The sequence below is a fragment of the Centrocercus urophasianus genome, unplaced genomic scaffold (assembly GCF_019232065.1).
Source record: "Centrocercus urophasianus isolate 14NV4802_14NV808 unplaced genomic scaffold, USGS_Curo_1.0 seq_24, whole genome shotgun sequence".
NCBI lineage: Eukaryota > Metazoa > Chordata > Aves > Galliformes > Phasianidae > Centrocercus > Centrocercus urophasianus.
The window spans coordinates 2,152,234-2,180,191 of NW_024884800.1; the positions used below are offsets into that span (position 1 = coordinate 2,152,234).

The following is a 27,958-nucleotide window of genomic DNA, read 5'->3' on the forward strand; positions in this document are numbered from 1 at the left end:
TTATCAAACAAAGCGCAGGGTGTTTTATTCCAAGCAGCCTTCCTTTTCCACGGCTGGATGTACATGAATCCAATAAATTATCTTACATCTATTAAGATGAAGAACAAACGGCAGTCTTCATTGGGATTCCAGAACCAATAAAGGTCATCACAGCCCCACCTCCTTGTGCACCATTCCCTCAGTCTCATGTTTTAGAGCTGATTAAAACAATATTCATATAATATAAAATATTACATGAGAAGGCTGCTCCTTGTTAACACAGCGTTAATGCAGCACCAACGCTGTTCAAAGCGGGCCATCAGAAACCCAGGAGAGCAGCTCAGGCTGCGGTCACTGCAGGACGAGCAGTGCTCAGGCAGTTACTCATCTGAGTCCAGGTCACTGTCTCCTGCAATGGAGTGAAAATCCTCACTGTCTTCCTCATCCTCAGACAGGTGCACCTGGCTTAACACGCTCGGTCCACAACGCTGTTCTTCTTCTTCTTCCTCTTCCTCAGAGATCTCGTAGCCCCCGATGCTGCTGAAGCTCGTATCCCTTGTGTTGGACTTTGGGTCTGGCTCTTCGTAGCTGCCGTAACTAGAAAAAAAAACACAAGAGTATGCTCAGATTATGTCACATCTGTCGACACAGTTCTCTGTTAAACTCCTGTAAAAGGACCTTGGCTTGAGGTCCTCGAGGAACAACTCGAGCCACTGTGCATTTCTATTCTGTCAGTGGTCAGCTGTGTAAATTAAAACAGCTCTCCTGAACCCACTGTCAGCATCCTCACCCTACCCTGATGTACTCAGGGCAGGAAAAGCAACTGATTGCTTCTATCTGTCACCTTCACTGCAGACAGGGAGGCAGGCAGTGCAACAGCTACCATCAGAGCACGGCCCATCCACACGGCCAGTTGCTGAGGCACTGGGCTGGACTGACCACCTCACCCAGCAGAGCCCCCCTTTCTTACAGGGAGGTTTTGATCACCTCTGGTTGGACAGAACTTGCCCGTACAACTTTTGTTAGGCAGACAGTAGCAGCACTGAGGTACTGAATTCCAGAAATGAAAAAAGAACAGAGAATCTAATGGCAATACTCTACGGAATGGACAGACAAGGAGAAGTCAGTCAGCATTTTCTTGAGCTGATGCACAAAATAAAGCTAACACTGTCACCTCTATGCCATTTTCTGAGAATGGAACTCCTTCCAAAATGCCCATCCCTATTCTTTTGTATGTCAGCTTCCTTTCAAGGAAGGAAATGCTTATTCTTACAGGAAAAAATACCCACATAGCAAGTTAATCAGCCAAATCATCTTTAACTTCAAAGGCACCTCAATTTCTGAGATAATCTGTTACAAGTTTTATTTGCACTGCCTTCAAAAACCACCGTGCAAAAGAAATTAATTTAACTTACAAGGAAAAACATTTTTTCATTAGTTAAGTGTGTGAAAGCAAAACCAATTTCCTATCAAGAAGTTTACTGCAATTATGCCTGCAACACTAAAGCAAGTGACTGAGTAACTTAAAGACCACACAAGTTATCCTTCAGCTCTTTACAAAAAACACTTCAGAAACCTTTAAGAGAGCAGATTTTGTTTTGAGGAAATAATTATTTTAACAAGATTCTCAGCTGTAATTACCTGATATTACTGTCCTCCATAACCTGAGATGCCTCCCCACCATCGCCCTCGTAAGACATCATGCTTTCTTCATTGTCCATGCCCATTCGTGTGTTCTCTTGAATAACGTGAGGCTGTTTAGGTCTCACTGCATTGGTCTCCACGTCTGAATCACTTCCACTCTCACTGAGCTGGATAGCTGTGTAACAGGCCAACAAAGGATCATAAGTCAACTGTTCTGTTCTGTCAGGTACATACACTGTGTCTCTCTTTAAAGGATATGACATTGACTTAAGTAATGTATACGAAGTAGTTATGTGGAAAACGTGCCACAAATGATGCCTGGGAGGTCATACCACTGACTAAATACCCATTTCTGATGTTCTTCACAAACAATCTAATCCCCCCTACCACTCAAAAGCCCTTATTTGTCAACTCTGAATAACCTTCCACCGTTACCCCTTCATAAGTTTCAGAAGCTATCTCCAAAAACTACCACATGTTTTGATGCACCACAGTTCCCTTAGTGAAACAGGGAAAAAAACCAGCAGAACCTTCAGACTCATTTTCCAGAACTCATTAACAGTGTCCACACTACTTCATAAAAAAAATGTTGTGCTATCTCTGAACTCTGCCCAGTTCCACCCTGCACCACAAATTATCATCCTAGCCTTTTCTGAACCATTTGCAGTCTTACCTTACAAAATACAATCAAATAGATTTGTATTAACTCTGCTTTGTTCTGTGTCCATACTCATAATGCTCCTATTCAGCTTCAAGTTCCATTTACAGTCATTTATTTTTCATCTTGCCCTTCAGCATCTTCCTTTGTGACTATCAGGGCACTTGGCCTACGTGTTCCAATTATGCTTTCTGCTCTCTACTGTATCTTTTTGTGATGGAAATGTAAGAAGATTAGCTGTGTTCATGAACAATCAGTTCTATTCAACCTTTTTATATAAAAAGAGAATCATACATGAGAAGGGATTATCGCCTTCTTCGTCACTCCCATCATCATCATCCTCTCCATCCGACATGAGCAGATCTTCATACAGGACACTGGCCTGGGGCTGCTGGGTTGATCCTTCTTCTTCATCAGCAAGGTCACCATCTGCATCTTCAACTTCCTAGGCCACACAGAATAGAGGTGGTGAGATCAAACAAGGCAGGCACCGCTGCCATTTCCAGCACACGGATGCAATTTAGAACACTGTCCACTCAGAACTGTTCTCTCACTGCACAATGCTAGTATTTAAAACTACATTTAAGTGTCTAGCTTTGTTATCAATACTGCCATCCTTCAGGGTGCAGACACAGCAGACAACCCTTACAGTGGAGACTTCTACCACAAGGATGCAAGTTAACATTTAGATTGTGGCTGGGGTTTCTGTAAATATACTCACTGGGGCCGGAGTCTTAGGTTTCCCATCATCATCCTCATCAAACCCTTCAATATCTACGTCAGAGTCTTCCTCGCCCAGCCTACCTCGCCCCTGGCGCATCTGAATGGGGAACACAAAGAGCAGCACCACTGAGGAAGGCACTACTGGATGCGAGCCAAAGGCATGACAGGCATCCAGACCACAATGGTGGAAAGGAGATGACATGGGAAATGAGAGGAGGGAGGAGAAAAAACCTAAAAATAACAAGAATAAGAGCAAAGATCATTTATCTTTACCCTGAGATCCGGGAGCACACAGTCTCCACGTATCTCTGCTTGGATGTGCTCATCTATCAAAAGGCAATCTCCAGCCTTAAAAGTGCCAGAGTTCTTTGTTCACCTTTTGTTTACCTAGATATTTCTGGAAAACACTGCTAGATCTTAAAAAGTGCACATTTTCACAGGATGCTTTCAAAGCAGACACAGTTTCCATCAAGCCTTCTCCTGCCCTCCTGCCCCATTCTTCTCCCAGTCACCACGAGTACAAAGCAGAGAGAACACGCAGACTCTGTCCCAAAGGCCATGCATTGGAAGCCTACAGAAAACCTGAAGACTTGCACATATCTAGAAGGCATTCCCAAAGCCACAGACAGCCAAAACAATAAATGAAATTGTTCCTACTCAGCCCCTGTTGGTCTGCATTGTTCAAGGATAGCTCCCACTCGTCTTTCTGATACTAGCTTCAATCTCGTGGCCCTCCTCACCTTCTTCCTCCTCCTGAGTATTTAATTTCATGCTCCCATTACTTTTTCTCCTTCTGCTAGCCCCTCTCCTCTATTTTTGCTGTTGTTGTTTAATACAGAGTAAAGACTTAAGAAAAATATCCGTGGTTACTGTAACCATCCATAATGATTTAATAGCTTTAAAGAGTCAGTGGTTCTGTGGATTTTTTTTTCTTTTACAATTACTGTGTATCCACTGTGGCATCCAAGTCTTCCTAGCTTCTAATCATCGTTGAATGCAGGCACAATAAGTTAATTATCATCCTTCAAAACTGTAGAGTGCACTTCACCATTTCCCTATTCAGAACCTACAAGGGATTGCACGTGAGCAGACTGCAGCTTGAGTCACCAGGTTTCTACTCCCAGAAGTAGTGAAGCAAACAAATAGCTGGCCTTAGGCAAAGTCTTTTGCAGCTTTTGATTCACTACTCTGTGATTTGCAGTGTTGAAATTCCCAGTGCTCTTCACATTTCTCTTCTTCCATCGGAGCAGTCAAACTGAAGGAAATTGCATAGCTTTTGAAATGGGTTCCCTTCTCTGCCTGGGAAACCTGCTGATCTTTGTTAGGTGAGGCTGAGATTTCAGAAGTAAATGCAAAATGCATTTCTTTGTCACAGTGTTTATGTTCTTAAACACTGGTTCATCACTTATTCTTAAAAGAATGAACGTGGTAAAACAGTTGCTCGCAATCTCAGGCTTCAGGTTTGCAAAATAGATTTTAAAACAGAAGGCAGAACTTCTACACAGCACAATCCTGCAGAGGGAAACTCTAAAAGGATTAGACAGATCTATAGAGAACAGGCCTCTGCAGCTCATAAAGACAGTGGTCCACGTGCAGCTCCGGCTGAAGGTGCCTGGGCTGCTGATTGCCTGAGCCTTCAATGTAAGCATCACCACATGTTGGCATCCCCTTACTTCTGGTCCCCACCAGAGTCAGAAGACTTGGTTACATCAATCCTTTTTTTTTTTACTTAGTGTGGCCTTTTTCATGTTTCTACAGTGGGAGTGGTACAACCACAAACACTGCTATTGGAAGAAAACGACTTTATCATAGATGAAACAGTTAAGCTTCAGCTTTCAATCAATTCTATGTCAATCACTGTCTCAAGAGTCCCTAAAACTAACACAAGAGAGACAAATGGAGGTTTGGATAAGGTGCTCTAAAAGGTCTAGTTTGTATTTAATTAGCTTTTAAGGAGCTAATGAGCAATTACTAGATTAGGATTTTGATGAAACATCCTTGTAACACGGTTTTAATATCATGACGTGTCTAAAAGTGTTCAGAGGAGAAGCAATACCACCTAAATTAGGCAAAACAGGCTTCCAAAGAATTTAAACAGACATGTAACATATAGACAGCTCTCTACTTGCTGCATTTGCTTTTAACATTCTGGAGTCCAATTCCTGAAGACACATATGGGGAGATAAATATGAGTCACCATGACTACATCTGAACTAAAGCCAAGCAACCGTCAGCAGCTCTGCCATCTGTGACAAGTTTGGGAGTGTAGGCAGTGGGAATGCACCTTCAGCCAAGAAGCACAGGGAAAGGATGGCCATCAGATGACAAGGTCAAGGGAGGAGCTTCCTTCAGCAACCAGAGACGAAGAGCAGGCAACTAATAAGCAATTTTCACTGCTCAGGTCTCATTTCCTCCATCGATTTGGAAGAAAAATAATCAGAATAGATAACACTATTTCAGATAACCTGAAACCATCAGGTGGGAAAAGAATGGTATTTTTGCCTTTCTTTCTCTGAAGTATTGGGATTAGATTCCATCTAATCGTGTTTGAAATGTTAAGGTATGTTAAATACTCCCCCCCAAAATGTTTGTAGACTGCTATCCTGGCTCCAGCCCTGTAATCTTTATGTATGCATTGCCCAAACAAATTTTAAACTTGTTTTTCTTCTTAAAAATAATAGATACGTAAATTGTTCTTGAACATCAAGGCCCCCCTTTTCTGCTCTGATTTCACTAAAGCTAAATACAACTTTCCAAATGAAATCACACAGACATGCACAGAACAGAAAAATTAGTCATCTGCAGTTGGGAAGAACAACTGCAAAGAAAGCTTTGCTCTGTCTTCCCACACCGAGCAGCATTTAGATTCTGATCATTCACTCTGGGTCTGTACAGAATAACTGACACACACACACACCGCTGTTTGCTAATCCAACAGTAATGAGGAGTCAAAAGTGTTATTTCCATCAGAAGCAAAGCAGAAAAATGAAAAGAATCTCAAAGAATGCAGAAAGTACAGTCTGCTGACCACAGCAGGCCTTCTTTGCTCACAGTCTCTTCAACAACAGCCTCACAAAACAGCTCTTCTGGCTTCTTCTCCAGCTACAGTACTGATGTCTTTCCTTGTGTTCTCCTTACCTTTTCACTGCTTGCCTCAGGGTTTCCAGCTGCTCCATTTACAGGTTTTGAATTTGCAATCGACATTCAGTTGTACCTGACTATACATAGCTCACTTTAAAACCATTTTTGCAAGTTGCTGGGTAAATTGTCTTCTTTGTCTCAGGTGCCTCTTCCTCTAAAGCAGCGTAACTGCTTCTAACATTCATCCTTAAAAACAGCTGTAAGCACAACTAACAAGACAGCCTACTAAAAGATAAACTGGAGACAGATTGAGAACAGTAAGCAAGAGGCACCTCTAGATAGAAATATTCAGAAGACTGAAACTTACAAACACTGCAAACCTTGCTTGGACACTTACCTGTGGAGTGTAGGGACCTGGGGTCATAGGATCAAGACTTTCCAGATCTGCCTCCTCCAGTGCTGCTTCCTTAGCAGTAGAGATGTCTCTCTCCAGTTGGGTCAGGTGCTCGTCGTACTGAGAACAAAGAAGCTTGCTAAGGTTACAGAACAGAAAACTCAAACCACAAAATATTGCAATAGCCTTGTTTACATACCTCAGCTAAAGTTTGATAGCAGATGTTTACGATCTCCTGGGCTGTTTTTGTGTACTGACTGTCTGGCCCTGTAGTAATAAGCAAATCTCTTTATGCATTCTGACATTTGTTCACTGTCAGCTGCTGAGACAGAAAGACTGGATTTGGTTACTGAGCTCTCATGAGACGGGTCCCTAAATCCCACTGCCCCCTCGCTTTCTGATCTAAGGAGAAACAAAGTGGGGTTCATGCTCAGCTAACAATGAGCAACCAGTTTATTCCAGCATCATTATTTGGGAGATAAAAGGTTGTATCCTGTCAAACTCCCAGAAACAATTCACTAGAACAGGGGTGTGTAGCCTTCCAAACAGTAAATAAGGCACCATGTGATGGTACAAATGTCACTGTTTGAGCATCTCCTTTCTCAGCAAGAAAGGAAAGCAACAATCAGGTTCAGTTTTCACAGCTTCAGGCTTTGACAGCACAGCAGAACAGGGGCCCAGATGTTTTCATTTAAGGACAGAAGACCGAAGCCTTATTTTCACCTACCGTTGTACTTAATGCTGTTAGCAAGGACGAGGTTAACATCATCCAGGAAAGTCTCCCTGTTCTGGTATTTGTGTTTGGAGATATTCTGCAACAGATTGTTACCCATTAAGTAACCGAGCCTGAACGCTCCTCAAGTGGCTGCTCACATCAAGCTACACACCTTGCAGATCGTCTCTAGATCCATTGGATTAGCAATGACCTTGTAATAATCAGGAACAAACTTTTTATTGACTGGATGATGAAATGGCCAAGACTGAAAGAAAGAAAACAGATGCAACTGCAGTGCCCAGCAAGAACAATCATTACTAGTACAGTAAACTTAGGTCTAATCTCACAGTGGGGCTACTATCACACACTGATTTTACAGCTCTGTGTGGTGTGAAGGCATAGAAACACTCTAAGATCTTTTTCCAAACACAATAAATAGTTAATAATAATAATAATAATAATGGGATCAACAAAGTTTTAAAGGGAATCGGTCATCTAACCACTACATGCTCCTGTTTCTTACTCCTTCAGACACAGATAGTCCATTTCATTGGTTAAGGTTAAGGGTTTTAGTACCATGAGACTGACTTTGGTTTGCACCTGTAAACTGCATCTTTGAGATCTCCAAAAGCAAGCACTAAAATCAGTAGGAGAAAAATATGTTTTACAATGAAAATCTTTAATGAAGACCAATGTTTCTCTACTAAGGAGAGGAAGACATTGACATCATTAAGGATTAAGAGCAGCAGAAAAAGGACAGGTGCAGTGTCTTCACTTCTGGACCAATGCTCCAGTGAAAGGGGTCACTACAGAAGTGTCTGCCAATCAGAGAAACACAGGCCAGCACCCTGACACTGCTCTCTTTTTTTCACAGAGCTTTACAGCCACAGGACATGTATTACCCTGTGATATGCAGCCACTGCACCACAATCAGCACGTTTTGCACATGGTGCTCATGCATATACACACTACGTACATCTGGAACTGCCATCATCTTCTGAGTGACAATGTTATCCAAAATGAAGGAAAAGGCCACTTGGTCGTCATCGTCCAGGAGGGGATTGATTGCTTTCTCTAATCGAGCCAGTTTATCTTCTTTCTGCAACAAAAGTGAGGAAACTCAGTGGTTGACCCCAAACTGATAACTGTTATTATCAGATGCTCTGTACCTGATAAATTCCATTTTTATGAAGAATCTTCCAATTAAGAGAGGGAAATAACCTGAATATAAGCCTTCACAAGGTAAAGTAATGAAGTAATGAATGAGCATCAGTTTTTTGAGAGATTCCACTTCCACTGTGAAAGCTGCAAAAATTCAAATACACCTTACAGAAAACTCAGGAAGTTCCCTTACTCTTCTCTCCTCATCGAAGCCTTGTGCTTTGCCTAGCCATGGCCTCTATCCTCAAGCACTCCCAACCACCCCTCCCTCTCCTCTCTGACCCCAACTCATTCACAAGACTTGCCTCCTTCAGCTTTTCATCACACAGATCCAGCATGGACTGAGATATCTGAGTCAGTGAGTGCTTTGGCCCTGCAAACACACAGCAAGAACAGTGAGATAACTCTGGCTCTGATGGAAGCTCTTAGAACTCAGCAAGAATCACTGAACACGTCCTGATGTGATATTGCAAAGAATTAAAAAGAGCATTTTCATAACAGTATGAATTAATCTTTACTCCTAAGCATCACTACATTTCTACTACAGCTGGGAGCCTGTTCTCAAGTACATCCTTAACACACATGATAACTAAAGTTCAGTATGGATTGAGAGAAGATTATTTGCAGCAAATATTCACATTTCTACTACACATTTTGCAAATTGTTAAGAAGTCCTATGGGAAAGCAGCTGTATCTGTGAAACACTGGCTGCTAAGCCTTCCAACTCTTCCAAATTTCAGAGTTTAAGTCTGAAAATGCCTGTTTCATTAAATCCAGTCAGTAAAACAGAATCATTGAAGAAGTCAAGATGGACATTTAAGGAACACTCTGAAAACCAGAATCACTGCTCTAAATAATTTCACTACACACAAAAGAAATTGCAACAGAACGATGAAAAAAACTGTCTCTTTAATTAGGATTAAACAAGGAATTGGCTGTCAAAATAATAAAGGAAGCAGCAAAGGCTTCCTTTATACTGCTGTATCACCCCAACTGCTGCATGGCTCAGAGAGATTCAATGCAGCTGGAAAATATTTAGCTGCCAAATGAGTACTTTCTGGACAAAGATTTTTCTGTCAGCAGTCAGAATACAGTTGACTCCCAGTTGCTCAGTGAATCAACACTTTTTCCTACCAGCTGCATTATCTGCTTCAGAATCTTTGCTCGTTATTTTTTTTTAATGCAAGCTTTCTCACCTTTCCAAACAGGAAAAGAATTATTGCAAGTAAGAAGCAAAAAGCGTAAAATCATTACAGTCAACTCTGTCAGGAGCCACATTCCCTAAGGCAATAGCTCCAAAAGGTGTGAATGATTCCTATTTGATGGATCTGTCAGATCTTACTTGTAAGATTCAACGTTTGCTCTGCTACAGCGCGTCAATGAGAAAAGAAGCTCACATCATTTCTGAAAGATCCACTTCTCACACAAGCACAAAGCAGCAGCAACAACAGAGCCTCCCTGCACTGTAACAGCTTACCATTGTACGTTGCACTGTTCTTCACAATTAGTTCCAGGTGTTCTCTGAACTCCTCCCGGGATGGATATTGCCGCTTACGAACATTTTCACGCAAGGTCTGCAAATCCATGGGCCGAGTAATAATCTTATAGTAATCTTTGACAACCTTTGGATTGACTGGCGTGTGAAAGGGGTATGTCTGATGGCAAGAAGAGAAAAAGGAATGCTTATTCACACAGCAGCAGTACAGTCAATCTCAATTTAATCTCCATAAGCACCGAAGTAGAAAGTTTTTAAGCACCCAGCTCTTTAATTGCACCAAGGAAAACACGATGAGCTCAGCTCCATGGTGGCTATTTTCTTCTTCCACAAAACGTTCTTTGATATAAGAAGGATTCTCAAACAAAATTTTTGTTTATGCAGAACTAAAGTTCCTTCTACTCTTCTATCAACTGCCTTCCTAGCAGCATAAATCAGCATGCATCACAACAGCCAGGGATTTGAATAATGTGAAAAGTCCTGAGGAAAAGATATTTCCCAGATCTCTCCAACTGACACAGGAAAGTAAAGCAAATAAATGATTCCTTCCGTGCTCGAACACCACAACACTCTTCCCAAGGCTCAAAAGGCTTATAAAGTAAACAACCCAGACCATCTATGCTGATAACAGTTTTCCCAAAACTTGCAACACAATAACACAGAAAATAGGAATGAAAACAAGGAGTGCTGGTTTGGACTCTCCATAGGCAGCACAGACAGCACAGGGGGAGAGGTGGTATATTCATCTGAGGAAAGGCTTGCATAACTCTGGTGTATAATCCCTTTTAACTGTGTTGCTCAAGAGGGTTTTTGGTGTGTGAGCTTAGACTTACATTAGGAAGATCCCTCATATCATTGATGATGCCCTCCAAGATGGACGACAGCGTCACCATGGGATCAGTTCGACGTCGGTGGATGGACTTATGAGGACGCTTCAGAAAACAGAGGCAGAGAAGTTAAGGCAGCTCTAAAATGCAAAGTCTTAACCTACAGAAGCCGTAGGCAAGTCAGTTTACTAATGTTCTGGATAGGTGTCTGTGGTGCACGCTGAGGATGTGCAGAGGTCAAGGAACAAACAACCAGACAGTGCCACCAGCTCAGCAGTGCCTTCACTCACATTCAGGTAGTCACAGTGAACAGTTGTCCCCACTCGCCTCTTCTTCTTTGGAGGGAGCTGCTGCTTAGGAAACTTCAGGACCAGCGATTTCCTGCGAACCTCATCCGCGCTAGTTTAAAAAAAACAAACAAAAAACAGCATAAAACTTTCTTTTGTGATCCCTCTTGTGATCCGAGCCCATCTGTCCCTTAGGATTGGCCATGGTCAGTGACAGACACAATGAAAATGCAAGTAGTAATAGCCTGTGTAAAGCCCTTCATTGCTGCGATTGGTACGCATGTGAATATTCAACTTCCCTTACCTCTCTATCAGTTGCTTTCCAAGGACAATTTTTGTTCCTTCTACTTTGATGAGTTCTTCGTTATCATTATGAATGACTGTTTTTTCCAGTTCTTCCTCCTGCTCTTCTGTCATTGCAACAGGATTAGAAGGTGGGGCGTTTGTTTGGTAGTAAAGAGGGCAGAATTTATTAGTCCTCATATGGCCAATTGCACCACACGCTCCACATTTTAGCTACAAAGACATAAGAAAGGTGGCAGATCAGAATTCATACGTAGAATCCCAGTCTAGAGGCAGAGGATCATTAAAATCCCTTGGTCAGACCTTTTGTACATCACAGAACAGAACACTTCTCCAACACCCAAGATTTGTTAAGCATGCTTAGAACGCAGATATGCTCACTTTCAGATCTGGACGTTCTTTCAATTTCTTGGGCTTCTTTTCTGGAGGGCCCTTGAGTTTCTCTTTCTCTTGGTTCCGTTTCAATCGCCGTAGCTGTTCTTGGATCCTGCGCCGCTCCTTCCTCATCTCCTCGCGGTGCTGCTCGTCAAACAGAGCAAATTTGCGACTGAAGGAGGAGAAAAAGAGAAAAACCACGCATCAAAATTTTCCCACTGCCCTTCTGTCATTACAGCTTCCATAGAATCATATCATAGAATCCTAGGCCTGGGTTGAAAAGGACCACAATGATCACCCGGTTTCAACCACCCCCTGCTATTGCAGGGTTGCCGACCGCCAGGCCAGGCTGCCCAGAGCCACATGCAGCCCTGAGATTTGAACCTTCATCACAAAACTGGAGAAGTCAGGGCGTGTAAGGCTAAGTTCTTTAGCTTCCAATATGATTAAGGTTATTTTAGAACTCCAGTTCAACTCACAGTCTTCCAGCATAAACGTACTATAAAGAACATTAAGGTTATGAAATAAGCTGTTTGTTTTGTTTGTTCAATCTTTACTCAATCCCTTTACACATCATAGCACACAGAATAACTGTATGACCAAACGCTGTTTCTTTCCCTCAGAATCAAACAGCGGACAGAACTAACATGCTCTGAATGCACAGCTATGAAACCACCATTTCTCTGAACAATTACAGTGTCAGGCTTCTGCACTCACTTGTTTCAAATCATTGCCTTCTTGGTGCAACTTTCACAAGCACCATTTCCAAACGCTTCACAAAGAAAACGGCACCATTTCATGGGTTGGGGGACCAAAGCCATAAGCAGTTTAACCAAAACTGCATGACTTTAGATGCCAAAGAAATAGAATGCCCAGTGCCACTCCACACAGCATTTTGAACTTCATGTATTGAAAGTGCAGAAAAAAAGACTGGTGATACCTTGGCTCATTGGGAGCTTTTTGATGGGAGCCAAGGAAAAGGGTCTGCTATGCAGAGAAGTCAGAGAGGTGCTATAAAAACAAACTACAAAAGGGGCAGAATGGTTTCATGCAGCTTTCCAAACTTCTATAGCCAGCAGAGAACTGCTTGAACTTCATCAGGATTTTACTCCCTATTCCAATATCCCAAGCTCTTTGGAGCATTTGAAATTCAACCCTACTAAAGGAAAGTCTCCTTTGAAACAGCCATCAGGTCCTTCATTTAACAGCAGTAAAGCTGGCATTTCCAATTTAACTCAAATTGATTCTCTTTTTCATAAGTGCAAACTATCCACGGGACAACCCCTACTCACAAGAGTATGAAATAGTCTACAGGCAAGGACTAAAAAGAACCTGGTTGGTCTCACATGAACTCTTCGTCTTTGGTCGTCCTTATGCGGCAGTAGGCATCGATGACGGAGGGCTTCCGGACTGTCTCACACCTCACATATTCCTTGCCATCCTCATCTCTAAACGTGCGATAGATCTTGAGGCGGCGGCCCGTGGCAGAGGAATTAAGGCTGGTTACTGAGGCAGTGTCGTCATCTTTGTGGGAGTTTGCAGAGGCTCCTGAAGCTGATGTTACAAAGGAGGGTTTTGTTTGACGTGAAAGAAATCCCTGCCAGCTCCAGAACGGCAGGTTGGCTGTCAGAATGCACTTCGATACTCAGGTCTACAAGAAACCCAAGCCTGGCAACTGATTATCCCATTTGCCTCCAATTAACAAATTACACACTGTAATTACACACAGCCCATAAGTGTAACAGGCTGAGATCTGCCTACATACTGGCTGTATCTGTTTCACAGACATAGCTGTAAACACACACAAAATCCAATGAGAGGACCACAAACTGGGTGCAAGCACACCCTTCTACTTCCAAACTCATCTTGAAAAAAATAACTCAAAAAAAAAAAAGTGAGGAGGGAAGGAAGAAACAACCAAAGCTACTGGGCAAAGGCAACACTGTAAATGTATATTCAGCCAGTGAATGCTCAGGAGAAGGAAAAAGCCCTAGGTGTGTGTCAATACTTTCACACTCTGAAAGGCAGGACTAGTCGCATGCTGGTTGTTGCAGTTACTTACACAGCCCCTTTTTGTCTCTCCTGTCCTTTTTGCCCCTGTCTTTGTCATTCCCACTGTCTTCTCCCAAAAGCATCCTTTGCAACTCCTTTCGTTCCTGCTCTTCTCTCTCCCGAGAGAGCTGAGAACTAGTTTTCTTATTCTGTAACATATTCTCAATGTTCTTTCCCATCTCTTCAAAGTCACTGTCTTCAGCTGAGCTGCTGTCTGTGTCCGTTGACAGGATCTCAGTGGATTCCAGAACCCTGAAACAGGAGGCACCTTGAATGTCAGTTACCTTCTCAGAAACACGAAAGTAAAAATGACACAGAGGTTTTAAAGTTAATGTTGCAAATCTCTAATAAGCCTGATGTGTTCCCATCTCAGTCTTCCTGTAATCTAAACGCCCAAATTATCAACTGTTTCAAGCCTGCCTTCTCCATCAACTCAATTCCTCTATCATCAACACTACTAAGCTCCCTCCCTCGTATCAGCTCTTGAGCCACAAGAAATAATGCACGAAAAGTCTGGCAGTCCTAAAGAACAGGACATAGAATTGTTAGTTTCCACTCAGTTGAGTTACAGCAAAAGAAAAGAGAGAGGGGAAAAAAAAAAAAAAGGGAAAGAAAGCAAAGGAAATTGGCTGTGAACTGATCTGTGAAACCCCTCTCACTATTTTATGTGGCAAGCCATGCGATTCATTCTGCCTTTCCAAGAGGTGTGTGACAGCAAAACACCAAAGCCAACCCTTAAGTTAACAGTAACAACCAAAGCCCCCTTTGTATTTTGTGGGCCCAAGCAGGCAAATCAACAGCTACACCACTACATATCAGAGAGCCCCAGGCATTCATAGCTCTGGACTTTCAAGGTGGGGACGGGGTGGGGTTCAAGCTGTAAACATCAGATAAGAACTCACTTATTTTGCAAATCAAAAATGCGCTGACACTCCTCTTTGTATCTCTCTTGATGTTCTGCTACAGAAAACCGAGAGCCACGTGCAAATTTGCTCATAGGACCTTCTCCTGAACGAGCCTGCTCCGTAGACATCGTGCGTACCACATCAATTACCTCCCACCGGGACAGCTTTTTGATCTGAGAAGGGGAAGACAGAACAGAAATGGCTTTAGAGACAGGCAACCAACGTAGCTGACTGTGGATTTCAACGTTCTTAGCACACGGCCACAGCAGTGTACACCCCTTCCACCATCTGCTGCTGAAGCCATCAACGAAGACAACTTTGTATTTATCTGCTACAGGTTTGGGCTCACCTCCTCCTCAGGCACTCCAAATTTACGCAGAAGCTGCTTGGCATTTTTGAGAGAAAGTCGACGAAGATCAGCATCTGTCCCAGTTACTGTCTTTTTCACGGGCTGGGGTTCCTTATCATCCTGTTCAGAGAAAGATACAGCCTATGAACAGCTTCACCCTATGAACAACTTCACATAAAAATCTTTCCCAGGACCATTTTCAAATGTTTTCTCCAACCAACACTCCATATTTACTCCCTTTCTCTTGCACAACTTCTCACTTACTGCTTCTTGTTCAACCCAACCTCGGGAATGATACCTTTTGCTGAGTTGGTTTGTTTGGAATCTTCACGTAAGAAAATCCTTCACCACAACCAGTAGGATCTGCTACACCAGTCACTTCCAGAAGACACTTGCCCTTCATGGCAGCAATGAAGGCTCGTGTGGTGTTCCATGGAGCCGTGCGCACCTGCCAGCAAGGAAAGAAACACGCCATAACAATCCTACTATCACCACAGATAATTCCTAGCTTTTTAATTCTCAATTCTTCCAATCATAGAACAGCTTGAGTCGAAAGGGAACTTAAACATCACCCAGTTCCAACCCCCTTGCCGTGAGGTCTCCCTGCAGCCTTCTCTTCTCCAAGCTGAATAAGCTCAGCTCTCTCAACCTTCTTTCATTAGCAAATTGCTCCAGCCCTGTGATCATCTTTGAGGCCTTCCTCCAGGAGCCATTCCAACAGCTCCACATCTTTCTCACATTGGTAGTGCCAGACCTGGATGCAGTACTCCAGATGGGGCCTCACAAGGCAGAGCAGAGGGGACAAGAACTTCCCTCGCCCTGCTGGCCGCCCCTTTCCAATGCAGCACAGCAGACAGTTGTCCTTCCAGGCTGTGAGTGCACACTGCTGGCTCATGTGCAGCTTTTCATCCACCCAAATTCTCAAGCCCTTCTCAGCAGGGCTGTTCTCTTAATCCAGACTGTACTTATATCTGGGATTGACCCAACCCAACTTCAACCCCTTGCACTCGGCCTTGTTAAACCTCACAGGTTCACATAGGCCCATTTTTCAAGCCAGTCCAGGTCCTTCTGGACATCACCCTTTCCTTACATCACCCTGACAAGTACCTCATCATCAATCTTCATTTGGAAATCCTCTTCATTCTCTTCTTCTGGTGCAAAGAAGGATTTCTCCCCATAACCTGCATCCTGCAGAAAAACATTATACATGCTATTTTTCCCCCTTACAGTCCAGCCCTGTCACAGACTGCTTACTTTACGCTGTAGAGGCCCAGCCAGAAATAAAAACATTTGCTTTCAGCCTCCCTTTGCTACCTTTGACTATAGCTAGCTCAACATCTAAATACCAGGCATAAGTTCTTTGAGAGCTATTATATTCTTCTCTCCCTTCTTGCACTGCAGAATATTTAGCAAGGTGCCCAGTTGTCAGGGGACTAATTTGCCTACTACAGAGCACAGTTAGCTTTAGGCTGAAGGTGTTTCCTAAACTCATCCTCCACAAAGCTATTTGTCAGTAACTTGCCTTAAAGCCAGCAAGGAACGTTTACCTTCAGCCGCTGCTCAGCTGCAATCATGCTGTAGTAAGCACAGCACTGCTCTGGGGATACCATTGCTCTGATCTCTTCCTCTGTTGGCAATCTGAAATCCGGCTTTAAAACCCACCAGTTGGAGTCCATCCCTGAAAAACACACAGATTAAATACATAGCAGCGTCCTGCAAATATCAGATGCCAACAGTTGTTACTGTATCTCAAGGCTTGTATCCCTCTGCAATGCCGGTATGCAAGCAGGGCGACTCGGAAGTACCTGTACGTTTGAAATCAGCACAGAGCTTCAGCCTCTTCCGGATGCTGCTCTCTGAGTGTGAGGGAAAGGCCTTCTTGATGTCCTCCATGCGAATCCTCCGGGGACGGTCTCTGCTTTTCCAGAAGAGGCGGTAAATGAAAACCTACAGAAGCCCAAAGAAAGAACACAACAACGCTGCAGATAGGGCAAGCAAAAACCTCATTGTTTCTTGTTAAGTTTACCTGGTAAGGTTTTTTAAGCCCCACGTCTGCTTCAAGTGCAGCCACTTTTGAGAACAACGTGGGAAAAACACGCCTTGAAATTTTCTATCTTATCACATTGGGAACATCCATGCTTTGAACAGAACGTTACTTCCTCCAAAGACCCCTCGGATCCCCCAAGCTCCTTTATCACATACCTGCAGAAAATCTCTGATATGGGTGTTAGCTCGTTTGGAGTTTGGACCAGGTACTTCATAAAGTGGGCACTCCTGGCCAACTACAAAAATGTCCACCAATTCTCGGACATAATAGCCTTGCCGCGTCCGGATAATCAGGAAATCTGTCTCAGGCATCTTATGCAAATAGATAGGAGCCCGGAAAAGGTTGTTTTCAAATGCCTAACGGGGGAAACAAATCCAGGTCTGAGTGTTAGGTTTTGATCACATTTTCTCCAACACAGTCTTATGAAAAATGTCTCAAAACAAACCAAAGTGCCCAATCATGCCAACAGCACACCATCGCTGTAACAGTGCAGGCAGTCACAATGTTCCTTGCTTGTCAAGAGAATAACCAAGGATGAAGCACAAAGCATAATAAAACTTAGAACAAATGCAGGAAGGGATTGAAGGACTCTTTGGATTTACCTTTCAGGAGGCACTTTAAAGAAAGAACAAGAAGGACAAATACACAGAAGAATGCTATAACCATAGAGAAGAGCCCATAACACCCTCACAACCTGGGAATAGAAGGCAATAGAAGTAAAGTCTGAAGGCTTTGCTCAGAAACCAAGGCTGGAAGAACCTAACCAGAAAAGTAGAGTGGAGCAGAGTTCAGCCTTTGAAGGTAAGAGAGCTTAAATGAGCAACAAGGCACTGGACTGAGCTACCACAAGTCCTGGTTTACCCATGATGAAGTCCTCTTTGTCTTGAACAACTAGCATTAGTAGTTCTGTGATTATTCTCTACTACAGCACTTCATATTCTTACTTTTCTTCCTGTGGTACAGTCGTGGACAGAATTATTGCTGCACCAACAGCAACTAGCCATAATCTGAACTGATTTTCACATTTATCATGGTTGCTGTAACCAGTTGTTCCTTACAACACTCTTAATTTGTCTCCTCACCTCAACTGCACGTATTTTAACAACGCAGAAAGGCTCATCATAGCAGAATTCTCACCTGTCTAGTATCCAAGTGACACCCAGCAGACAATTAACAGTGCAACTCTCAGAAAGAACACGTTTTTGCTCACACACCATTATAAATCCTTGTTTTCTGTTCCCCTCCAACTTTGGCTTAACTGAACTTCCCAGCATTCAAGCAGTTTTGGCCTTCTATTTAGACTTCTCTAATAGCAGTACTTGTAATGTCGTTACAGAGCAGAGGAGGAAAGATTCACCTCCTACAACTCCTACAAAATTTTGAAAACCACACAACAGAGAGATATTAAATAAAAATACAAATAAAGGCCAACAACTGCACTACACTATTATCTGTAAACACAGAGGCTTAAACCAAAAGTTAAATCTGGCACCCCTGTTCTTCTCACCTGCAGTAGCTGGCCTGGATGCAGAGAACCCAGGAATGGAGAAGTGTGACAATAAACAGTCTCTCCATATTTACAGTCTGGAGCTCCAGGATCTTTGCCAGGTTTCTGCAACGTGCAGTCAAAGTACAATTAGCACTCAGCAAGAGGCAGAAGAAAATCACTGCCCCACAGCAAAACTTACACACTCACCCTTTTGTAGTAATTTTTAATCTTCGTTGCCATGCCAACCTGCATCATTAAAGGAGCATTTTCCTCGCTGTATTCAGCAAGAATGAGATCTCCATCTTTGCCAGTCAGGTCCTGCGGTGTGCGCATGAAGAACATCTCACCCCCCCCAGAAGCCTGACGCTCCTGCTCCCTCATCTGTGCCAAGGACAGCATCAGAAAACAGCACATTAAATAGACCTGCTGTGCAAATGGAGCCACAGCAGACATTACATGCAGAGAAGAACTGTACCTTAGCTTTCTTTTTTATATGCTTCAGTAGGGGTTGCACAGCATGCGGCCCTGGTTGGGACAGGGCACCAAAAGAGTATTTCTTCAGGGGAGGGCGATGAAACTGCCGGAGCTTCATAGGACCCATATGGGTGGGAAAGAATGGCTGGCGAAGTTCCACTGCTGGAATAGAGTGCTAACACAGGGACAAAGTAGATATTAAGAAAGAATGACACACAGCATCTCAAAATCATCCTCCAGTTCAGCTGATCCTTACATAAAAGAGCCTAGTAATAATTTTAGGCCTGCTGGTAGTAATACCAGTGCATTCAAACTCCTCATTGTACATGCTACTCTTTGACAAAAAGTGCTTCTCAATCTTATTTTCAGCTACAAGGTTCATGAAGACAATCCATGTCTCACTCTACACGCAGTGCTGCTGTGGCTACCTGGATGATGTTGCCTCCAAAGGTTCCTCGAAGTCCCTGCTGCTTAGGGTAGTAAAACTCATCATTGGAGAGGTTCCAGGGATCCTTCACCTCGGGCTGGGACATGTTCTGATCAGTGTTAAACAGAGAGGGAAACAGGTATCAAATAAACACATAAATCAGTCACTTCTTTCAGGTCATTCCCAACCTGCAGAACATTAAAGCTCATGCCAACCTGCTGTGGCTCTTCCTTTATGACACCTGTTTTTCCCAACAGTATTCGGCTCTTCTTTAGAGAAGACTCTTTCTTGTTTTCCTTGGATGGAGAATTCAAAGTCATTTCTTCCTTTTCATCAGGAATTTCTAAAAAGACAAGTAAACACACTGCAGGCTCTCCTCCTAGTGTCCCTTTTCAGTATCACAACCTCCTGCAAAGCTGCAGCTCAGTCGAGTCTTTTTTACCCTTTTGTTCAGTTTCTGAGGTGAATTTGTGTGAGGTGCATATATCCACAGAGGATCCAACAACCGTGGGGTGTCCATTGCAACACAGCTTACTAACAACCAGAAACAGCATCTGATCTGCCAAAGCTGTTCTAAAGAGTTGAGGATCAAGATCAGGGGAGTACCAAGTTTGGAATTTTTCTGTTGTTTTGTACTTTAACAAAGCTGAAAGTATGAGTGATTGTCAAGGTTTCAGGCTAATAGCAAAACACTGCAACTAACACATAGAGAAATTCTTGTAACTGCCCCACTTACCTAAGAAAGGAAATGCAACCCAGACTATAGCCATGTAGACTTACAAAAGGCTGCCTGAAGATTCCAACACATAGATTTAAGAAAAAGTTGTGATTTCAGGAGTCCAAATCAGACAAAAATCTTGCCAGCTCGTAGCAGTATAAGCACTGCATACATTCAAATCAAACTCCAGGAGCACTGTGTAAGTGTGCAGTAGTACTGAAAATGCTCTCAGGTATTATGCAGAATCCTTGCTCCCACGTGCCATTACTGCAGCCTGAAAGAGGCTTAGGATTCTGCTTCTTCAGGCTTTAATTACAACCCATTCAGAGAATGGCACGGGCTAGTCTGTGGTTTACTTCCCTCCCCTCCCTCTTCAAACCAACATGCCTGCAAGTAAAATTAAGACAGTGGGTTCTAAAACACACCAGGAGTCAGATCACTTGTGTTGAAATTAAGTCTGAGGGCATCATGTTTACTCTCCCATTGCTGCAATTATCCTGGGAGCAGAAAGTGCTTGCCACACTGCTATCAGTGTTGCTGCCTCTCAATTAGGCTTTTGATCACTCACAAATTATTTTCAAAAGTCAGTACAAGGAAAGGCCGTAAGGATTGACCCACATCATTTATTTCCATTACACTGCAATTATGAATTCTTGCTTCTATTTCCACTTGCATCTTCCCATTTGGGTCAAATTTCTGGATGCCACATACCTAGAATGATGTTTTCATCATTTGGATCAAGTGTCAAGACAGGGGGATCCAAGTAGGTCTCCATTGCCTGATCATCCCAGATGATATTGTCTTCCCACCGGCCATACACTAACTCTTCATTATCAATTGGGAAAATGGAGTACCAGGGCTTGTCTTCATCCAGGGAAACTGCAACCACCATAAGACAGAAATTTTTATATGCAAGCTTGGCAGAAATCCATTTTAGAGCTCATCCTTCACATCATCTTTACTCAACTTTCCCAATCTTCCTCGGTATTCTGAGACAGGAACTCTCAAAGGCAAAAGAAAACTGAACTTGGAAGCAAAGAGGAAGCAGCCAATTAAAGAGATTTTGCTCCTCTGAAACACAGAGAACCTTTAAGAATGAAACAGTGGGGTTTTCACAGGTTTTAAAGCAAACATGTCACACTTTCATCTACACCTTGTCACCAAAAGAGGACCCCACTATTACAAAGAACACGGAGAAGCATATGTTATGGGCACCTATTCATAGGGGGAAAATTAACATCCTTGTTACCTTGCTGCTCAGGGGTTTGCTTTTCTTTGCCCTTTGCCATACCTAGGACTCCTGCTACACCTGGTTTCTGTGCTAGAGGAATGGGTGGATTGAGTAAAGAGCCACTGCGGTTCAGCCCTAGAAAAAAGGAAAACAAAAGTAACATGAGCTGGAATTTGAGCATGGGAGGCATTGCAGGTACCTGCTCTTAAATCAGCACTTAGTGATACACAGAGTGATTTCCATTTGGAATTAGGGTGGGTCTACTCCTGTCATAACAAACACGATGTCATTAGTGGGGGTAGGACTAACTTAGACAAAGGACACCCACAGCTCACTGCTGGACCCTCCAGCCTTTTCAAAATTCCATTTGGCAAGATCTGCATGTGCTGCACAGCAGTGCATAAAGTGCATTTCTGCGTGGTCCTTACGAAAGGGAAAGGCTCTGCACAGACCAACAGAACAGCTGGTCTGCCCTCCAGCAGCTTCCCAGCTGATCTCAAGCTTGAAAATGATGGCCAAGCAGACATGAAGGAATTGTTCTGCGGAGCGTGCTTGCCCCGATCCCTTGTCATTCCACCAGGGCAGACTAACTCACAGATGTCCACATCACGTCTGCCACTTAAGTTTACACTCATGGCAGGTACAAGATGTAACACATGTGAATGGACTAATGGTGCTCAGGATGAACTGCAGCTTTTGATGGGAACGACAGTCAGTCCAGGTTGGACAGACCAGGTACAGCTGTTCTAAGATGAAAACTGTAATAAAAACCTATCTAGAGTGGCCCTTCCCAGATCCTCAGCATTTTGTACCAATAGCTGAACAGCACAGAATTGATGCTGGCACCCACCAAAGATAGGTGTGATACAAGTTGATGCTCCCCATTTGGTTTTCCTTGTAGAAGCAAGGCAAGATATAAGAAACATAATAAGACTTACATGCTGCATTTGAGAGGAAAGCATGCAATCAGTCAGCTCAATTACAGTTCATATCAGGTCGTTACTTACCTTGTTGGGCATTGTATGCAGTGGCATTTCTAGTCATGCTTGATGGCAGCCAGCCTGCCAAACTCGCCCGCTGCGTTTTTGTTCCTTTGTGTTTGACATCTTCTCCATTCCATATAACATCGTCTTCCCACTGGAGCTGTGTCACCATAAGGAAGTGTTCATCAGCTAGCAGATCATCCTTCTCATCCACCAACTCTGCATCCTGGAAGGAAAGAACAGTTCTTTGAATACTGACATTGACTTTATACGGTCAAGCTAAAGGAGAAAAAATAGAAGCCTCGTACTGTATGCTGCCCAGCCATCCTCCAGAGCCACACACACCCCAGTTACCTTCTCACCTTCTCATCTGTCTGTCCTTTAACCTCCTGCTCTGTCTTCTCTTTCAGCTTGAAACCATAATCAAATCCACTGCCATCTTCTGGGATTCCCAGCATGTCATACCAGAGCTGCGCTGGGCCGTAGCGCCATTCTGCCACTTTAGGCTTTGTATCTGTCACCTTGTCTGTATCACCAGCTGACTGAGAAAATTTTGATTCCACAGGTGCCATCATAGTAATCTAAAGCACAGCAAATTAGGGAATGGTTACAGCAATGATCTACGTATCAGTAACAGGTTTATCCTTCCATGCTGCCCAGCTCATCCTCAGAGGACAAAAGCGTATCTAAGAAATGCTTTTCCATACTCACTAGCTGCCTTAAAATGTTCTGCCATTAGACATCCAAGAACACAGATTTCTTCTTGATACAAAGAGGATCAAAGATCTCCTATTGATCCTGCACCATGGACACAGCCTTCTCAGTAAGAAGCAATCACTGAACTCACACTAGTAACTGGAGAGGAGCTTAGAATCATAGAATCACCAAGGTTGGAAAAGACCTAAAAGATCACCCAGTCCAACCGTTCACCTATTCCCAATAGCTCCCACTAAACCATGTCCCTCAACACAACATCCAGTCTTTCCTTGAACACCCCCAGGGTCGGTGATTCCACCACCTCCCTGGGCATCCGTTCCAGTGCCTGACCACCCTTTCTGAAAAGTAATACTTCCTCATGTCCAGCCTGAATCTCCCCTGCCGTAGCTTGAAGCCATTCCCCCTGGTCCTATCACTGATGACACGAGAGAAGAGGCCGACCCCCAGCTCACTACAACCTCCCTTCAGGAAGTTATAGAGAGCAATGAGGTCTCCCCTGAGCTCCTCTTCTCCAGGCTGAACATTCCCAGCTCCTTCAGCCTCTCCTCATATGGCCTGTGTTCCAGACCCCTCACCAGCTTTGTTGCCCCCCTTTGAACACGTTGCTTCTGCATTACTGGAATGCAAGCCAACCCTGTTGTCCAGCTTGATTCCAGAGGACAAGCTCTTTACTCTAGAAGCTGCTGTCCAATCCACCTCTACTCCCAGTGCCAGCTGGTAAGCCTGTCTAAGCCTCAGATATCCCACCTCATCATCTGACAGGCACTGCTCAGGGGGGGGGGGGGCAGCAAACTCATATTCCCAGGGAGATTTGCCTTCCGTTCCGCTCTCAACTCCAACTTCGCCCTCCTGGATCTGCACTTCCTGGGCCAGCTCCCGGTGCTTCTTCTTGCGCTTCCTGCGGGCGCTGCGCCAAACGGACGGGATGTTCTTCCCAGGGCCGAAGAGACGGAGGAAACGCAGCACCTGGAACAGACAGAAGCCCTGTGGAACGACTGCCTTTCTTTCCCCCCACCCGAAAAGCAACAGTGAAGGAGAACGTTCTGAAATTCGGAGGCTCGGTCTGTGCTATAATCCCCAGCCCCTAACAATCAACCGCTTCATTGCTATGCTTCAAAAAAGTTCCTGAGCCATCGGGTTGATATTAAGCGTTAAAAAAAAATCAATGCTTGGAAATTATTTTTATTTCAAACCATCACGGCTTACAAAAGATGTGGAGACCGAGGAAGGGACAATAGCCATCAGCAGCACAGATACAAGGCTTAGACAAAGCACAGATTTCTTAAGCAACCAGAGACAAATACTGTTAACATTGAGTCAGTCTCTGACATCACAAGCCGAGCACCAAATCAAAACAAAAAGCAACAACAGGGGAAGCACTAGATTTACATAAGCTAAGAGCAGCAAGTGATCTGGAGGAAGGCAGATCTAACTTTGGTTAGAGACTCACCTGGATTTCTAACAGACAGAGATTAGCTAAGTCATTAAAATATGAGGTACAAACAAGCAGGACCCTCAGCTTCTTAAACAAAGCCTGTGATGGAGGCACTCTCAAAACCAAGCTGTCCCAACTGGCAATGATCTGGAATCTGTAAGCTCATCTTTACCTGCCCTCCCCTCTCTCACTTCCTCTCCTCTCGACAGTTTTTAAGTATTCAAACTAATTAATTGAACACAACAAATACATTTGCTGTCTGGGAGAACTTTAAGAAGTACTGTAACAAATTTGTTTTCTGAAAAAAGGAAGAAGTTTAGAACTGCAAATTGTTGAGGGCTAACAGTGAAGATTTAAAATCATTCCTACAACCACCTTCTTATTGTTCCAATCTCTGATCCATATTGAAGACTTAAGTAAAGGATACAAACTTTACAATTTTTTTTAGTAAGTCCATATCAAGTTTAGGACAGCATGAAGGGAAGTTCATATTTAGCAAAAATGCCAGAAGGGAGAGTCTCAGGGAACAGCAAATATTACTTCACACTCTCATTTCTATGAGGCTTTTTAACAGGCTCTTGCATACATCAGGGAAAGCACTGCAGTCTGGAAACAGCAGTAGGCAGAAACTAAACCAGAAAGTAATGAGATGAGCAAGACCATCTATGCAACTACCTCCTATATATCCTTCCTATGGTACGATTCATTCTTAAAAAGCCCACATGACAGTTTCTGTCACTTTGCCATATTTTAACAATACCTTGCCTGGTCGAAACTCCGGGAAGAGTTCTGTAACACTTGGCAACAGCTTGGAAGCGTCTCGCTGCACGATTCCTGCAAGAGGAAGTGTGAGTTTGCCTTCCTGGATTCTGCCTGCCCAGATTCTTGAGGTCTCAACTCTGACTCAGAATGAGAGCTGCTGCTGAAATCCACCTTGTTGGAGGCAGCAGAGGAAAGAGCAGTGATGGAGAGCAAAATGATACCAGCCCCATCTTCAGGCACTAAGATAGAACCAGCACTGTATAAACAGATCTCCTCCCTGTCCTCTAGTACAAGCACATAATGCCACATCTACTTTTTACACCATGTTACGCAAAAATCAAGCCTCTGTAGATGTTATGAGTACCATTCTTGTTTAACCTTTCATTTTATTGTATGCTCCAGGTGAATCTCCCAGCCACAACTGAGAGAATGAGATAAAAAAAGCAGATTCATCGTGAGCATCAGTATTTTAGCAGTCATTAAGTCATAAGAAATAACACACTTTACCCTGAGAACAGGAGCTCATCTCAGACAGTCCCATGACACCATATCAGGACAAAGACTCACCTTCTGATGCAGCCTGCAGGCTTTTTACCTGTGGGTCCTTCCCAAACTGCCACACAGCAACGCTTGCTTCCTTCAGACACTCACACTGCCAGAGGGAAGAAGGAAATATTCACTCACCAGTGGCAGCTGCATCCTTTTCATCTTCTTTCTTTCCAGGCACTGGAGGTGGTGGTGGCGGCGGCATCAGCTTGGAATCAATATCTTCACAGTCAGCATCATAATCATCCTCGTCTTCATCTAAGCAGGTAGGAGACAAGGCTGGATATTAAGCTGACTACAAAGGGAGCAAAACAACCTTCCCATCTGTACTATCTCATATCTGTCCCAACCTGTTGAGAAGTCCGTCCCCCTTCATTAGCTGAGCAAAGAAGACCATTCTCATTTCTTAACTAAAACTCTTATCAGTTCAGCTTCCTTCACGCTAATTTGCAATATTGGAGCTTATGACACTTAAAGGAAACTTATGTAGGAACTTAAAAGAGAAAGCCACATGTTTGAAAATCCGCTTCTGCTGCACAGAGATCTCAGGCACCAACAAAAGAACTGAAGTGCTTTCTGGAGAAAAAGTGCTCTCCCTTGAAAAAAGAAATCAAAGGCAAAAAAGGAGAGGGGTTACGACTGATGTTACACTCCAAGGGGCCAGGACCTCTACCTTTGATTACCTCTGAGAAGCACCTGACAGCCTTAATAACTCTTTTCCTAAGAACAGAGGTTAAAGAAACATGAGCAAGAATTAGTGTTCTCTGCAGGAGATCTCAAAAGAAGGATGTTTGTTTCTCTTCTGAGTGTAGTTTAACTCCGATGAAGAACTCACTATTTGAAATAGGAAGATAGCAAGCAGTGGCTTTTTCTTGTGAACACTGTTTCACAAAAGCTTTTATTTTGCTTCTTGAAACAACGAGTGAAAAGGCACAAAAGCACCCATCAAGAGAACTACTGCTAATGCCAATTGCCCCAAAACACGCTCAGCTAGAGCTGTAATGTTCATCTCATTTACCTTGCCTTCCGATCGGCTGCAGGCTGCCCATTGCCTGCTTATACCGACGGCTTTCATCTTCTGCCACTTCATTAATATCTGAGTAATCAACAGCATCTTCTGTGCTCTTAACCCAACCTATGGAGAAAAACATCTGATCAAACAAAACATTACCCCTATGTACGTTACTCATGTCCGACTTCACTATACACTCTACGCTTCCTTTTTCTTACAGGAATAAAAACATTTAATTTACTTTTCACATGAGAATATTTTCTCCCCGTTCCAACCAAAAGCTCTGAATTTCTCCTACAGACTTACAGGAAGCAAGCTTTAGCACAAGAAGTACCTTTCACTTACCCAATGAAACTGTTAGAGAAGCTCACGAACAAATAAACAAACATGACGTATAATAACAGGCTATGCATTAAATAGGCTTGAAGCGTTCAACACAAGAGTTTAACACAGGGGAAAACACTTTATGAGGAAAAGAAAAGGATAAGATGGAAAAAGCTAAAACTTGTAGAAGAGAATACATGCAACGGGGAACAAGTGATAAGATGGGATTCATTCTGATAAGAAAAAGAAAGAAAGGCCTTTGCCAGAGAACCTGTCACCAGGCACCATGCTACTGCTTGCAGCCCAGCCGACCCAGGTGCAGCCTTTCCTCTCCTCTGACACCACCGTTCAGCCGCAGGTACCCCACAGAACCACCAAGTCCGGAAAAGGCCTACAAGTCCACCCGGTCCAACCATCCACCACCGCAGTGCCTGACCTTCCTCATCCAGCTGAGCTCCGTCAGCCTCCGCGCTCTCGTCCTCGCTGGCTGTGATCTCAGTGATCAGGTTGCCCAGTCCGAGGGCACCCAACCCGGCCAGGTGCTTCTTGGATTCCTGGAGAGACCAGAGCCACGTCCCAGCATCGCGGAGGCTCCTCTGCCTCCCCCGCCCCAGCCCGGTGCCGCCAGCCCCCGCTCGGCCCCCACCGCCCCTCCGAGGCCTCCCCTCGGCACCCCTCCGCCGTAGCACGGCAGCCGGCCGCTCTACCTTGTCGAGGACGCTGTCCCCTTCGAGCTGCCCGGCCTCATTGATGTTGCCGAAGAGGAAGCCGGCCAGCGAGAACGGCTCCGCGCGGCCGCCATCCGCCTCCTCCTCGCTCTCCGAGTCCGACATCGCGGCGGCCGG

The 27,958-nt window shown here is 43.9% G+C and overlaps 1 protein-coding gene across 3 annotated transcripts; it reads right to left on the minus strand.

Moving 5' to 3' along the window:
• Positions 1-27,958, minus strand: TAF1 (TATA-box binding protein associated factor 1). Of its 3 annotated transcripts, none has more exons than XM_042824803.1 (39): positions 27,821-27,958; positions 27,550-27,667; positions 26,796-26,912; positions 25,916-26,035; positions 25,230-25,303; positions 23,782-24,000; positions 22,680-22,898; positions 22,342-22,543; positions 21,353-21,469; positions 20,815-20,982; positions 19,601-19,728; positions 19,387-19,494; positions 18,960-19,133; positions 18,692-18,865; positions 18,503-18,607; positions 17,151-17,351; positions 16,754-16,895; positions 16,496-16,626; positions 16,056-16,136; positions 15,247-15,396; positions 14,949-15,068; positions 14,597-14,772; positions 13,705-13,946; positions 12,989-13,196; positions 11,649-11,814; positions 11,269-11,480; positions 10,968-11,076; positions 10,684-10,782; positions 9,833-10,010; positions 8,661-8,728; positions 8,171-8,293; positions 7,367-7,459; positions 7,207-7,291; positions 6,679-6,746; positions 6,483-6,599; positions 3,003-3,101; positions 2,576-2,726; positions 1,621-1,798; positions 1-576 (listed from the first exon to the last, which is right to left on the minus strand). In XM_042824803.1, exons 1-39 carry the CDS (start codon positions 27,944-27,946, stop codon positions 360-362), a joined length of 5,583 nt encoding a protein of 1,860 aa, XP_042680737.1. In that variant the 5' UTR covers positions 27,947-27,958; the 3' UTR covers positions 1-359. The 3 variants fall into 3 exon arrangements, with proteins under 3 accessions (XP_042680737.1, XP_042680735.1, XP_042680736.1); XM_042824801.1 differs by having other exon boundaries at positions 21,395-21,469; positions 27,821-27,953; XM_042824802.1 differs by lacking the exon at positions 3,003-3,101 and having other exon boundaries at positions 27,821-27,953.